At 43.4% G+C, this 16,882-nt stretch overlaps 1 protein-coding gene across 3 annotated transcripts in view; it reads left to right on the forward strand.

The window, feature by feature from the left end:
• msh3 (mutS homolog 3 (E. coli)) overlaps positions 1–16,882 on the forward strand; it is a 208,319-nt gene that overhangs the window by 107,717 nt on the left and 83,720 nt on the right. For all 3 annotated transcript variants that reach the window (XM_060906976.1, XM_060906978.1, XM_060906977.1), the window contains exon 19: positions 2,483–2,597. In XM_060906976.1, coding sequence (XP_060762959.1) covers positions 2,483–2,597 — 115 coding nt within the window. The remainder of the gene's footprint in view (positions 1–2,482; positions 2,598–16,882) is intronic.

Raw genomic sequence — 16,882 nt, forward strand, 5'->3', positions numbered from 1 at the left:
TCCAAAGACATGCAGGTTAGGTTAACTGGTGACTCTAAATTGACCGTAGGTGTGAATGTGAGTGTGAATGGTTGTCTGTGTCTATGTGTCAGCCCTGTGATGACCTGGTGACTTGTACAGGGTGTACCCCGCCTTTCGCCCGTAGTCAGCTGGGATAGGCTCCAGCTTGCCTGCGACCCTGTAGAACAGGATAAAGCGGCTAGAGATAATGAGATGAGATATATTATTGAATTAAAGTAAATAGTGCTTGTGTCAAATTAATTTGCTTTCCTTAACAACATCAAAATGCACAGAATTGCCTTTTAAGTACCAAAAGAGGCAAACAGTCAATTGAATACATTTAATATTGGGATTTTGTAAGTCCGGGTGGCACGGTGGTGTAGTGGTTAACACTGTCGCTTCACAGCAAGAAGGTTCTGGGTTTGAGCCCAGCAGCCGACAGGGGCCTTTCTATGTAGAGTTTGCATGTTCTCCCCGTGTCTGCGTGGGTTTCCTCCATAGTCCAAAGACATGCAGGTTAGGCTAATCGGTGGCTCTAAATTGACCGTAGGTGTGAATGTGAGTGTGAATGGTTGTTTGTCTCTGTGTCAGCCCTGTGATGATCTTGCGACTTGTCCAGGGTGTACCCCGCCTCTCGCCCATAGTCAGCTGGCATAGGCTCCAGCTTGCCTGCGACCCTGCACAGGATAAGTGGTTATAGATAATGGATGGATTTTGTAATTCCACAGGCATAAGCAACATGAGCCGTATGTATTGCATGAACCATGGACATGTGAAAATTGTTGCTTTCTTAACCAAAGAAAAACTACCAGGACCTTAAACGGGAACTGAAGTCGTTTTTAAACTTGCTTTATTTCATAATTAACGTGTTATTCAATTACATTTTCGGTTTTAGTAACTTTATATCATGACTCGTATTGGCAACTAATTGCAATTAAATATTATACTTATCGGCCTATTCAGTTTTTAGCCGTGTTGAATTTAGTTCATTTGGTCCACGGCAGGCGTCGCTTATCCATGCGATCTTCACGAGACTTGTGCAAGACTTGGAAACGTGAAGTGTCAGCCAGGTGTCCTCAGCATCTTGTCACATTTATTCCACCAAATGAACTGTTTTCCAAACGAAGTATTGCACAAAAACTAGTTTAAATGACAATTACTGCCTACTTTTTTCAAACTTTCCTGGTTGCTGTCAAAACAAACAACTTCCGGCTTGATTACATCAGCATTTGAAAGAGGGCGCGTGCATCTTTTGACAACGTCGGCAGATGTCGGTCACTTTGATTTCCGCTGTACGTTTTACTTCCGTCCTACGATGTCTCGCACAGGTCTCAACGAATCTCGTTTACGGCCATTGCTTTGACATATGGACTGATATATTACAGAGCATATTTCAAACACTCATAACTTGCTATAGCAGCGACAAAATAGCGATCAAAAATGCATTCCGATATTTAATAAAATGAGAGAATTTTGATAATAAATTTGCCTTCAGTTCTCCTTTAAAACCATAATTTTATCTCCAAAGTCGAATATTTTTTACATTTGTTGTTTGTCCACTTCTCCATGCACTACAGTCTCTTGTATTGTGAAGTTGCATTTCTATTGCATTGCAATGTTGGCTGATAAAGTTTACTCTCAGCATTCTTCCTTCTCTCTCTCTCTCTCTCTCTCTCTCTGTTGTCTTCACTAAGACTAACATATTGGCATCATTTGGATTTCACTTGCTGACATTACTGCAGCCCAACAAACTAGTACAATGTATGTTTTTAATATGAGGTAGACAAGCAAACGTGTCATGCTATGGAACCTGATTTTAAAGAAATTTATATATTGGTTTGTTTTTATTCTGTGTCAAACCAAGAAAGGTGAGGTAAATCATCTTTAGCCAGATTTTGGCGTTTTGTCAAAAAGATGCAGACCAACTTTGCAGACTTGGTGATTGCAGCTCCTGGTGCCATAAAAAGCACATGTTCTCCTCTCGGATAGAGGTTGATTTTGTCTTTTGTATTTTGTGAGAGGTGTTTGAAACTCCTTACGTAAGCGTAGGTGGAGGATTGAGAGTGGGGGGACCCCAGAGGGCTCTATGTGGCCAGCAGCAGGCTCTGCCCGCCTCCGGAGCGTACATAGCCAACTCCCTCTGCTTCTCACAGCCTGTGTGGGGGAGTGGATTTGACTTTGAAGGCTGAGGTTTTACGCCAACTACACCCCCATCTGCTCAGCACTGCCACCTCCTTCCTCCTGTTCTGCAGAGCACCAAAGATTCTCCTTACACTACACTTCAAAATGTATATATTTAGACAATCACAGAAGTCCAGTGTTCTCCAGTCCTCGATTTTGTTTCTTGTCTTGTTATATAAGAATGAGTTCTGGTGATGGTGCCTTAATCATTAATGTAATACCCAGCGATGTCTCATGCCACACACATTTCCTCCTTGAATATACTGCGTATAATGCTGTTGTCTGAATGTGCTATGTGCAGGCCAGAGGTTCTGGAACAGAAGGGCCACGTAGTGATCCGGGAAGGCAGACACCCAGTCATAAATATGTTGATGGCTGAGCAGGATCAGTATGTGCCCAATGACACGGATCTTCAGGTGAGAACCCATCAAAGATGTACATGATTTGCACTCTGTAATTCCTGTACACTGTAGCCTATTTGTTCAAATGCACAATTTGCCAGCTTTCATTAATGGACAAGGTAAAGGAAAAGTGATCACCAAAGTATGCTTATACCAGCTCAACACCATTAGAGAGAGAATGAGAGAGAGATTTGTATGCAAAGTTTGTAGACTAGCTTAATACTTCTGCTAAGAATCTGAAAATGAAGCTAATTGATGCAAAGTAGAGGACAACCATAAAGTATCAAATTGCTTTCATCTTACAATTATTACCATTTGATAATGACATTTCGGATGATGGAAACTGCAAGATGAAAGCAATTTGATACCTTTTTATGGCCTTCCTCGACTTCCTCCACAGTAGGAAATCAAGGCAAGATCTGGAAATCTGCCAAGATCTGATCAAAGAAACTATCCGATACACCTTCCAGCATGTTGGGCATAAAGGAAAAGCAAAATCCTCAAATGACAGCAAAAGGTAGAGCTTTTTGCAGAAAGGTTCACCTGAGACAGGAGTGGTGGTACACTCTTCTACTTTGCAGCTTTGCTGGCACAAACATGATCTGCATGGAAGAGTCATCAGAAGGAACAGCTGGTAGCACAGACAATATTGCAGAGCAAGTTGAAAAAATGGATTTCAGAAATTATCGGCAAACTGGTAAAAACAAATACGCCGCAGTCAGTCAAGAAACTGATGGTGAAAAGAGGCTGGTTTCTACAACAGGACCATTATCTAAAACATGCCACAACTACTTCAGGTAATGTTGAAGCTTTTGGAATAGCCCTCACTTGAACATCTGTGAATAGACCTTAAACATGCTGTGCATGCAAGATGGTTCAAGAACATCTCATAACTAGAAACATTCTTGCAAGGAACAGTGGTTGAAATCTCAAATATACTGTAATATACTGTATAAATATCCTAACTGGTTACTAAAAAGCATTTGTAAGCTGTACTATCTGCCAATGGGGTGTTACTAATTACTGATTTAGTAGGGTGTCCAAATGTTTGGACAACATTTGCAATGTTCCTTTTTTTTTTCTCTCTTTTTTTTTTTTTTTTAAGTTGATCAAATATAACTGAGTAACATATTGTATATTATGATGACCACCTACTTTGCATGTGACTAACTTGTGTAGTTATTTTGGTAAAAAACCTACACATGCAAATTAGCACCCAAAATCAGGGCCTAAGTATTAATTCTGTGTTGAAAATAATCCATCACTCCAATATCTGGTCTATAATGGTCTCATGGTGCACCCTGTCAGTGCAAAGAGCTGGCAAATTATGCCAGTAATTGTACATGATTATTTGTTTTTATTTTTATGATTTGCTCTGTATTTATTTACTCATAATCCTTAGGAATCCAAATCCAATTTTTATGGTTTCCTCTGGTTTTTTTTTTTTAATCTTATTCTTTATTTTTCTCATGTTGTTTCTAAATTGCTTATCAAAAACTTTGATCTGCCTTTTGAAGACAAAGTAAAATTGTTCGTCATTATAATGAATATATATATATATATATATATATATATATATATATATATATATATATATAAAACCCCGATTCCAAAAAAGTTGGGACAAAGTACAAATTGTAAATAAAAACGGAATGCAATAATTTACAAATCTCAAAAACTGAGGCCATTATTAAAAAATGTTCTGTTTCCGGTCCACCGGCCGGGTGAGTGCCGTTTGTGCGGTTGAAATTTATTATTTTTTTTAACGCCGTTTTTTTGACATTTTTTTCGGGTTCGTAAATCTAAAATCGAACTTGACATTTACGCATTCCCAGGGCTTTCCACTAAGGCTCATACTAGCCGCCATGACAAATAAGTAGCCAGCCGGGGGGGGGGTAAACACAAAATAAACTCCTGTGCACGCAGTTCCCAGGATTAAATGTATTTTCCACAGACCATTTATTTATTCACTTTACTCAAATACAAAGTAAAATGGCAGTAAATCTTCTTTCTTTTCTTGCGTATTGCATCATGAGGCGTTCCCGGCTTGTAAATCTCTTATTTTCGGTGCATGACACATTCACGCAACTGAGCATGCTATGAATTAACAACGACAATGGTCTGCAGTGGTGGCTACACAATTACACACTCAGCAAACATTTCTCCATTTGTGTATGAAAATACACTCCAACCACTCAGTTTGGTTTCATTTACAACCAACGGTGTCTTTTGATGCCAGCACGTAATTGAACGAGAGAAGACTGGTTTACCAGAGACAAAATAAGCGTTATCTCCGCTTCTGTTCCCTCCCTGACACACTACTGCCTCCGCCGAGTGCGCGCACACACACCGCATGTCGGGGCCGCAGATGAGTTACTCTCCCCTGATCAACAAGTCGGCGGGGAATTTGTGGTTATTATCGGTACAAACAGCGCGAATCACAACTTAAATGAGTGCTTAATTAAATGTGTCTGCTTTTGTAATAAAGTACTGAAAGAAAAAGCAAACACAGCATTGCGATTTCTTATCCATCCATATATATATATATATATATATATATATATATATATATATATATATATATATATATATATAAAAATCCCTCCCTCCCGACTGAAAATTTTTTTGCTCACCCGGTGGACAGGAAACGGATTTTTTTTTAAGGATGGCCTGATATTGTATTCACGATAGAACAAAGACAACATATCAAATGTCGAAAGTGAGACATTTTGAAATTTCATGCCAAATATTGGCTCATTTGAAATTTCATGACAGCAACACATCTCAAAAAGTTGGGACGGGGCAATAAGAGGCTGGAAAAGTTAAAGGTACAAAAAAGGAACAGCTGGAGGACCAAATTGCAACTCATTAGGTCAATTGGCAATAGGTCATTAACATGACTGGGTATAAAAAGAGCATCTTGGAGTGGCAGCGGCTCTCAGAAGTAAAGATGGGAAGAGGATCACCAATCCCCCTAATTCTGCGCCAACAAATAGTGGAGCAATATCAGAAAGGAGTTCGACAGTGTAAAATTGCAAAGAGTTTGAACATATCATCATCTACAGTGCATATTATCATCAAAAGATTCAGAGAATCTGGAAGAATCTCTGTGCGTAAGGGTCAAGGCCAGAAAACCATACTGGGTGCCCGTGATCTTCGGGCCCTTAGACGGCACTGCATCACATACAGGCATGCTTCTGTATTGGAAATCACAAAATGGGCTCAGGAATATTTCCAGAGAACATTATCTGTGAACACAATTCACCGTGCCATCCGCCGTTGCCAGCTAAAACTCTACAGTTCAAAGAAGAAGCCGTATCTAAACATGATCCAGAAATGATCCTTCACCCATAGAAAACATTTGGTGCATCATAAAACTGAAGATACGACAAAAAAGACCTAAGACAGTTGAGCAACTAGAATCCTACATTAGACAAGAATGGGTTAACATTCCTATCCCTAAACTTGAGCAACTTGTCTCCTCAGTCCCCAGACGTTTACAGACTGTTGTAAAGAGAAAAGGGGATGTCTCACAGTGGTAAACATGGCCTTGTCCCAACTTTTTTGAGATGTGGTGTTGTCATGAAATTTAAAATCGCCTAATTTTTCTCTTTAAATGATACATTTTCTCAGTTTAAACATTTGATATGTCATCTATGTTCTATTCTGAATAAAATATGGAATTTTGAAATTTCCACATCATTGCATTCCGTTTTTATTTACAATTTGTACTTTGTCCCAACTTTTTTGGAATCGGGGTTGTGTGTGTGTGTGATATATGCTTGTTATATGGCAGCATTGTGGTGTAGTGGTTAGTACTGTTGCCTCACAGCAAGAAGCTTCTGGGTTTGAGCCCAGTGGCTGACGAGGGCCTTTCTGTGTAGAGTTTGCATGTTCTCCCCGTGTCTGCATGGGTTTCCTCTGGGTGCTCCAGTTTTCCCCACAGTCCGAAGGCATGCAGGTTAGGTTAATCGGTGGCTCTAAATTGACTGTAGGTGTTAATGTGAGTGTGAATGGTTGTGTGTCTCTGTGTGTCAGCCCTGCGATGATCTGGTGTCTTGTCCAGGGTGTACCCCGCCTCTCGCCTATAGTCAGCTAGGATAGGCTCCAGCTTGCCCGCGACCCTGTACAGGATAAACAGTTACAAACGATATACACACATTTTTATTTTTATATATATATATATATATATATATATATATATATATATATATATATATATATATATATTAGTGTGTGTGTGTATATATATATATATATATATATATATATATATATATATATATATATATATAAATATAATGTGTGTGTGTGTATATATATGTATGTATATATGTATACAGTGCTGAGCGTAAATGAGTACACCCCCTTTGAAAAGTAACATTTTAAACAATATCTCAATGAACACAAACAATTTCCAAAATGTTGACAAGACAAAGTTTAATATAACATCTGTTTAACTTAGAACGGGAAAGTAAGGTTAATAATATAACTTAGATTCCACATTTTTTTCAGTTTTACTCAAATTAGGGTGGTGCAAAAATGAGTACACCCCACAACAAAAACTACTACATCTAGTACTTTGTATGGCCTCCATGATTTTTAATGACAGCACCAAGTCTTCTAGGCATGGAATGAACAAGTTGGCGACATTTTGCAACATCAATCTTTTTCCATTCTTCAACAATGACCTCTTTTAGTGACTGGATGCTGGATGGAGAGTGATGCTCAACTTGTCTCTTCAGAATTCCCTATAGGTGTTCGATTGGGTTCAGATCAGGAGACATACTTGGCCACTGAATCACTTTCACCCTGTTCTTCTTCAGAAATCCAACAGTGGCCTTAGATGTGTGTTTAGGATCATTGTCATGTTGGAAAAGTGCACGACGACCAAGGGCACGGAATGATGGTAGCATCTTCTCTTTCAGTATAGAGCGATACATCTGTGAATTCATGATGCCATCAATGAAATGCAGCTCCCCGACACCAGCAGCACTCATGCAGCCCCACATAAGGACACTGCCACCACCATGTTTCACTGTAGGCACCAGGCATTTTTCTTTGTATTCCTCACCTTTGCGACGCCATACAGTTTTGAAGCCATCAGTTCCAAAAACATTTATCTTGGTCTCATCATTCCAGAGTATAGAGTCCCAGTAGTCTTCATCTTTGTCAGCATGGGCCCTGGCAAACTCTAGGCGGGCTTTTTTGTGCCTGGGCTTTAGGAGAGGCTTCTTTCGTGGACGGCATCCATGCATGCCATTCCTCTGCAGCATACGCCATATTGTGTCATGGGAAATAGTCACCCCAGTTTGGCTTTCTACTTCTTTAGATAACTGCAGTGAACTTGCAGGCCTATTTTCTTCAACCCTTCTCATCAGAAGACGCTCCTGTCGAGGTGTTAACTTCCGTGGACGACCTGGACGTCTCTGTGAGATGGTTGCAGTTCCATCTTTCTTAAATTTTTGTACCACTTTTGCTACAGTATTCTGACTGATAAGTAAAGCTTTACTGATCTTCTTGTAGCCTTCACCTTTGTGGTGTAAAGAAATTATTTTCTTTGGGGAATTCTGAAGAGACAAGCTGAGCATCACTCTCCATCCAGCATCCAGTCACTAAAAGATGTCGTTGTTGAAGAATGGAAAAAGATTGATGTTGCAAAATGTCGCCAACGTGTTCATTCCATGCCTAGAAGACTTGGTGCTGTCATTAAAAATCATGGAGGCCATACAAAGTACTAGATGTAGTAGTTTTTGTTATGGGGTGTACTCATTTTTGCACCACCCTAATTTGAGTAAAACTGAAAAAATGTGTAATCTAAGTTATATTATTAACCTTACTTTCACATTCTAAGTTAAACAGATGTTATATTAAACTTTGTCTTTTCAACATTTTGGAAATTGTTTGTGTTCATTGAGATATTGTTTAAAATGTTACTTTTCAAAGGGGGTGTACTCATTTATGCTGAGGTGTGTGTGTGTGTGTGTGTGTGTGTGTGTGTGTGTGTGTGTGTGTGTGTGTGTGTACGCACGCGCACACAATTCCAAAAAAGTTGGGCTATTAATAAAACCAGAATGCAATAATTTGCAAATCATGGAAATCCTATATTTCACTGAAAGTAGTATAAAGACAACATATCAAATGTTGAAACTGAAATTTTGTTTTTGGAAAATATATGCTCATTTTGAGTTTGATAACTGTTCCACTGGCAGCAAAATAGGCCCAGAACATGATGCTACCACCACCATGTTTTACAGTTGGTCCAGTGTTCCTCTGTACCTTTTGGTCATTTGTGGTCAAACGACTTGACCTTTGACTCATCTGACCATAAGACTTGAGTTAGATGTGTCCAAACTTTTGACTGGGACTGTATACACAGTGAATATGTAATATATATCACCATGATTTCGTATGTATTCATTATACAGTCATGTGAAAAAATAAGTACATCCTATGGAAATAGTAGACTTTTCCCAATATATTTAAACAAGCAAACATTTCACTCTTTTGGTACAGTGCATACAGATAAAGGTGATGTACCTGAGCAAAGCAACAATGAAAACTGGGTTTTTTGATCATTTATTCAACACAAATGTCAATAGATGTAATATTCTTCTATGGAGAAAGTAAGTACACCCTTGGATTCAGAAGCTAGTACTGCCCCGTTTAACAAATACTGTAACTTTTAGGCATTTTGCATAATTGTTCACTAGTCTCTGTTAACAGCTTGATGAAATTTTTTTGACCACTTTTCCATGCAAAGTTCCTTCAGTTGCAAGATGTTTGAGGCTTTTCTTGCATGTCCTGTCCTTTTCAAATCTCACCACATGTTAATGGGGGTTCAAATCTGGGCTTTGACTCGGCCATTCCATAACCCACTATTTCTTCTTTTTGAGCCATTCCTTGGCGGATTTGGTAGTATGGTTAGGATCGTTATCTTGCTGAAAGGTCCGCCTCCAGTTCAACTTCAACTTTTGAACAGATGGCCTTGTATTATCTTAAAGCTCTCTTTGATGTGATTCAGAATTCATCGTTGAATCAATAAATGCATGCGTCCCAGTCCCTGAGGCAGTGAAGCAACCCCAAACCATAACCTTTCCACCACCATGCTTGACAGTTGGTATGAGGTTCTTGTCCTGATGAAAAGCCTTCTTTGGTCTGCGCCACACGTGTGTACTCTTACTGTGGCCAAATAACTCTACCTTTGATTTGTCTGTCCAGAGCACATTATTCCAAAAGGCCTGGTCTTTGCCTAGATGTTTATTGGCAAACTGTAGTCTTGCTTTAATGTTCATTTTGGACAGCAAAGGCTTCTTCCTGGCACACCTCCCATGCAGGTCAATTTTTTTCATCTCTCTTTCTGATTATAGAGGTATGCACTTTCACACTAAGAGTTGCCTCGAGAGCCAGTGATGAAATTTTGGTGTTCTTGGAGACGCCTTTTAGCATCAGACAGTCTGCTCTTGGGTTGAATTTGCTGGGACGGCCAGTCCTGGACAAAGTGGCAGTTGTTTGAAATCTATGCCACTTGTAGATGATTTTCCTTACAATGGAATTATTTATTTCTAATAATTTAGAGATCTTTTTAAATCCCTTGCCAGATTCATGTACATCCACAGCCTTTTTTTTCTGAGTGCCTTTGAGAGTTCTTTAGATCTTGGCATGATGACAGCACACACTTCAATAGCAAAGAGAGCACCAGACCCTAGATGTCCAGTTTAAATAAGACTGGTTCCACCTGCACCTCCATCTGCATGAGTTTCTAATTAACGGCACCTAATCTGGAAAATCTGAGTCTAATATTATGGACTTGAAAGTGTGATGAATGTAAGGGTGTACTTACTTTTTCCAGGGTGTCCTTACTTTTCCTGACCAATTTTTTTTTTAATTTAAATTATGAAAATGGGGCGGCACGGTGGTGTAGTGGTTAGCGCTGTCGCCTCACAGCAAGAAGGTCCGGGTTCGAGCCCCGTGGCCGGCGAGGGCCTTTCTGTGCGGAGTTTGCATGTTCTCCCCGTGGGTTTCCTCCAGGTGCTCCGGTTTCCCCCACAGTCCAAAGACATTCAGGTTAGGTTAACTGGTGACTCTAAATTGACCGTAGGTGTGAATGTGAGTGTGAATGGTTGTCTGTGTCTATGTGTCAGCCCTGTGATGACCTGGCGACTTGTCCAGGGTGTACCCCGCCTTTCGCCCGTAGTCAGCTGGGATAGGCTCCAGCTTGCCTGCGACCCTGTAGAACAGGATAAAGTGGCTAGAGATAATGAGATGAGATGAGATTATGAAAATGACTACAAAATGTCAATTTTATGTGTCATTTGTTGGAGTAGATTACCTTTATCTATAGGCATTGCATCAAAGAGAGTGAAATGTTTGCTTGTTTAAATATGTTGAGAAAAGTCTACAATTTCCATGGGATGTCCTTATTTTTTCACTTGACTGTATATTGTATGTCGCTATACATTTGCACCTCCAATGTGAACATCATTCGAATAACCTGTGGAAGTTTTCATCTACATATAGCTAACGAACAGTACACACGCTTTTTTTTTTTTTAAATCTACACTTTATAATACATTGTTTTTGAAACATCCTTTCAGCTTGCCTCACCTCCTTTATTTGCCATTATGCTTCTGCTGTAATCTGTTAGTTATTTGTCACATATATGAACCATATGAGCTGCCCCCCCCTTTTTATCCCCTGCTGACTGAAAGGCCCAAAGGGGGATTATGTCATGGCGATGTCCGTCCATCCGTCCCGGGAAGGGTGCTCACCTTCTGAAATCGACTCCTCTCACAATTTTTGGAGGAATTTCACGAAACTTGGCAGGATTCTTTGTTCTATGTCTGTACTATGCATATTGTAATTTAGTTAAATCGGGTCACATTTTACCAGAGTTACAGCCCTTGATTAACAAAATTTATACTTGGACAATTTCATAGGAGTGTGTTTTCCTTCTGAAATCAACTCCTCTCACAATTTTTGGAGGAATTTCACCAAACTTGGTGTAACACTTCCTGATGTGGGTGGAGCACAGAAGCACGGCAGGCGAGAGTTGATGTTTATCCAAAACTTTATTGAGCTTTTCAGCTTCCTTTTTATTTATTTATCATTCATTCATTCATTCATTCATTCATTTACTCACTCACTTACAGACAGACACACACAGACACATGCATTGGTTGGGGAGAGAGCTCCCTTCCTCTGCTCTCTCTCCTTTTATGCTCCATCCCTGTAACAAACAGTGATGCACGCGCGCGCGCACACACACACACACACACACACACACACACACACAGACTAATTGACAGCAGGTGGAATGACTTAGCTACTTACCTTCCCCGACCCCGCCCTCCATTCACAGACTGCTGCTTGGCCACGCCCCCGCTGCCACATACCCCCACCGCCCGACTCAGGCCAGGGAGCCGTCCGGCCTGAAGCTGACTCCCCCCGGGACAGGAAGTCCGCCACCACCATCTGCGCCCCCGGCCTGTGGATCACTTTGAACTTAAATGGCCGGAGGGCGAGATACCAACGGGTGATCCGTGCATTAGCATCCTTCATGCGGTGGAGCCACTGGAGGGACGTGTGGTCCGAACAGAGAGTGAAAGGGCGCCCCAGCAGGTAGGTAGGAGGGCGAGGACCGCCCACTTGATGGCGAGACACTCCTTCTCGATTGTGCTGTACCTGCTTTCACGCATCGAGAGTTTCCGGCTGATGTACAGCATGGGGCGTTCCTCACCCTCCACCTCCTGAGACAAAACGGCCCCCAGCCCTCTGTCCAATGCATCAGTCTGCAAAATAAACGGGAGAGAGAAGTCAGGGGAGTGTAAAAGTGGCCCCCCACACAGTGCAGCTTTTACCTCCGAGAAGGCCTATTGGCACTGGTCTGTCCATTGGACCGGATCTGGAGCCCCCTTTTTAGTGAGATCGGTTAGCGGGCTGGTGACATCCGAATAATTAGGTAGAAACCTAACGATAATAGCCAGCCAGCCCCAAGAACCGTCTCACCTTCTTTTTGGTCTTGGGCCTCGGGCAGGCCGCAATTGCTGTGGTCTTGTTAATTTGGGGACGCACCTGCCCATGGCCCAAGTGGAACCCTAGATACCGTACTTCCACCTGCCCAATCGCACACCTTTTTTTGGGGGGGGGTTAGCTGTTAGGCCCGCTCGCCTCAGCGACTTTAGGACAGCCCTCAGGTGTTCCAAGTGCCGCAGTCAATCATTACTGTAGATTACAATGTCATCTAGATAGGCGGCTGCTTAGGCAGCATGAGGGCGGAGGACCCTGTCCATAATCCACTGGAACGTAGCGGACACCTCAAACAACCCAAAAGGGAGCGTGACAAATTGATGTAATCCAAACGGTGTGGAAAAGGCCGTTTTTTCTCGGGATAGAGGAGTCAAGGGGATCTGCCAATATCCCTTTATTAGATCCAGTGTCGAATAAAAGCAAGCAGCACCTAACCGATCAAGCAACTCATCAATGCAAGGCATTGGGTATGCGCCAAATTTAGACACCGCGTTGACCTTTCTATAGTCCACACAGAACCGGACCGACCCGTCAGTCTTGGGAACCAGGACCACTGGGCTGCTCCAGTCACTGTGGGACTCCTCAACTATGCCCATTTTGAGCATGGCCTTGAGTTCGTCCTGAACCACCTTTTTCTTGTTTTCGGGCAAGCGGTAAGGGCAGCTACGCACTACCATCCCCAGGGTTGTTTCGATGTGGTGTTCTATGAGGTGGGTACGACCAGGAAGAGGCGAGAACACATCGGAAAATTCCTTCTGCAACTTTGCTACCTCCGTGAGTTGGGCCGGTGAAAGGTGGTCTCCACAAGGAACCGGAGTGGTCCGAGATGTTATCTTTTTTACCTCTGGCCCTAGCTCCGCCTTCTCTGGGACTACCAACGCGACAGGGACCCCCTCATTCCTGCATTTTAAAAGGTTGAGGTGGTAGATTTGCCGTTCCCCACCCCATCCGTTCGCTTCACCTCATAGTCGACGTCCCCGACTCACCGTGTGACCTCAAAGGGCCCTTGCCACTTGGTGACTAATTTAGAACTTGACGTGGACAATAATACAAGCACTTTATCTCCCGGCGTGAACTCTCTAAGGCACGTGCCCCTGTCATACAGCCGGCTTTGACGTTCTTGTGCCTGCCGTAAATTCTCCTGGGTTAGGTGTGTGAGGGTGTGGAGTTTTGCATGCAGGTCAAGAACATACTGTATTTCATTTTTACTCAGTGAAGGTCCCTCCTCCCAATTTTCCCGTAGCACGTCCAGAATGCCACGCGGCTTACACCCATATAATAATTCGAAGGGAGAAAACCCCGTGGAGGCTTGCGGGACCTCTCGTACTGCGAACAACAGGGGCTCGAGCTACTTATCCCAATTACGTGCATCTTCACTTACGAATTTACAGATTATGTTTTTGAGTGTCTGGTTAAATCGCTCTACTAAGCCATCCGTTTGTGGGTGATAAACACTGTCAAGTCAAGTTTATTTGTATAGTGCTTTTAACAATAAACATTGTCGCAAAGCAGCTTTACAGAATTTGAACGACTTAAAACATGAGCTAATTTTGTCCCTAATCTATCCCCAATGAGCAAGCCTGTGGCAACGGTGGCAAGGAAAAACTCCCTCAGACGACATGAGGAAGAAACCTTGAGAGGAACCAGACTCAAAAGGGAACCCATCCTCATTTGGGCAACAACAGACAGCATGACTATAACATTAACAGTTTTAACATGAAGACAGTTTCGTTGATGTTGTAACTCTTCATTGATGGAAACTTGAGTGCAAAACTGTTCATGACAACTGCAGTCCTAAAGTTAGCAAGTCAACTGTAGTCCTCAGCCATAAAAGCATTACTGTAAGAGTCCAGAGCATCCTCCAGGTGTAACCCTCAACTGTCCTCATGGGGCCGTCCTCCATGCGATGCGATAAAACTCCAACCAGACACAGGGCACCAGGATGGATCAAGCAGGTCCGAGGGGCAGAAGAGGCCAGCATCTCAATCCCAGGACCAACATGTAACTCAGAGGGACAGATTGGGGGGGGATAAAACACAGGTTGTTAGGTATGCCCTAAAAATGACACAAGTATTAAATCTGTGTGGTAGGCTCGCAGAGACGACAGTCTTGACATCAGGCATAATACACAACAATGGCATGTTAATATGGTTAAAAAATATCATGACCTGCTCTTGCTGGATGCTTGATTGGGTGGTGGGAGCACACTCCTCAGCAATGATGGGATGCAGATGGAACCCTTAGGGCTGGCCCAGACAATTCAGTTACATTTCACCAAGTCTGGGACATGCGACAGGATGTCTGACGGCCGATTCCCTGCAGGCTACGATAGCCAGTCGAGGTCTCCACCCTCTCCACCAAAAGATTTCCTGTTGACTCCATGTAACTCAGAGGGACAGATTTTGGGGGGGAGGGAAAGAAAACACGGATTGTTAGGTATGCCCAATGTCACCTGAATAAGTAGGAACAGTATACATATTGCACTGAGTACAAGCAGGGACTCCGGCAACTAACTATGACAGCATAACTAAAAGGGGAGAGCCAGAAGGTAACACAGGCATGAGGGAGCTCCGGGACATAAAGCAGCCAGCCACTACACCGTCAACAAACTTGAGTGAGCAAGCAAGTGGGGACTGACAGCATCCATACATCCCAGTTTACCAAAACACTCTGTCAACATTCTCCGACAACTAAAGCTTTGTCTAAGGAAATAACCAGATCTGAGATAAAATCTGCAAATTCAGAAAGAAACTCAGACTATGGCCCCAGGGGCCCAAGACAGACTTGATCCCCAGTAACCCATACAGCTCGCGCAGTGTGCGTGACATAAACGAAGCGCCTTGGTCTGTCAGGATTTCTTTCGGAATCCCGACCCGGGAGATAAAGCGGAAGAGCGCTTCCGCAATACTGCGTGCTGAGATATTGCGGAGAGGCACTGCTTCCGGATATCGCGTTGCATAGTCCACTAGAACTAAAATAAAGCGATATCCCCGTGCTGACTGATCTAATGGCCCAACGAGATCAATCCCAATTCACTCAATCGGGGTCTCGATTAGAGGAAGAGGGTGCAAAGGTGCTTTTGGAGTGGCTGCGGGATTACTAATTGGCATTCACGGCATGCCACACACCACCGACGGACATCCCCGCGAATCCCTGGCCAATAGAATCGGGCCATTATTCGGGCTAGTGTTTTATCTTGCCCCAAGTGTCCAGCCATGGGATTAACAACTGGGTTATTTGTTCCTTGGTTTGAGTGTCCTGCGTCACTCGGTACAATTTATCTTTAATAATGGCAAAATAGGGGAAGGTCGGTGCTGCGCTTGGCTGAAGAGTTTGACCATCGATTACTCTCACTTGGTCAAACACATGCCGCAGAGTCTCATCTCGCGACTGCTCTAACGGGAAATCCCTGAGAGAGGTAGGAGGAGCGGGCTGCTCCTCACTCTGTCGCGGTGTTGATGTAGGCGGCTCTGCGACAGCTTCTCCAGTCAACGCCACACCAGGACCTTCCCGTGACCTACTAGTGCAGGACCCACTGTGTGTTAAATATTCCATTAGGTTTTTAAATCCTGGCCAATCAGTAACCAAAATCAACGAATGGGTGAGACGGGGACTAACCGCTGCCTTTATTCTATGCATTTGGCCCCGGAATAGAATTTGGACAGGCACTAGAGGGTAATGGTGAACATCCCCATGCGCACACACTACTTTCACCGCTTGTGCTTCCCCCAATGCCTCACCTTGCACCAGGCGTTGGTGAATTGAGGTCTGATTGCAACCAGAATCCACCAAAGCGTGATATGTAGCCCCTTGGATACTCACCGGTATGCGATACGTTCCGGCCCGATTGGGGGCGGTTTCTGGAGCGTCGGGGATCCGGATTACAGCACCCACCTCCCTTGCGGAGCTCTGGCCTCGGAGATGCTCCGATTCCCCACCGCGCCAGCACACTGGCCCAGGCTTTCCCTCTGCACTGGTGTTATGGGTGTCACTCACCTGAGGGGGAGGCAACACAGACACAGGAGAGGAAGAGGGGAGGACACCACGGGTGCGACAGGCCAGCTGGGGAGGGGCCAGCCGCCGCCTCCATGGCAGGGGAACTGGTGGGGAGGGGGACGAGAGACAGGGAGAGAAAAGAGAGAGAGAAGAGAAGCGAGGGGAGACGCCTCGTCTGCCTGCCGTCGGAGCCGCCTCCAGATGGTCCTCCGCCAGCTCGATGGCTCGCTCTAGCGATGCCGGGTGATGACACTGGACCCATTCCGCCATTCCTT

The sequence above is a fragment of the Neoarius graeffei genome, chromosome 24 (assembly GCF_027579695.1).
Source record: "Neoarius graeffei isolate fNeoGra1 chromosome 24, fNeoGra1.pri, whole genome shotgun sequence".
Lineage (NCBI taxonomy): Eukaryota > Metazoa > Chordata > Actinopteri > Siluriformes > Ariidae > Neoarius > Neoarius graeffei.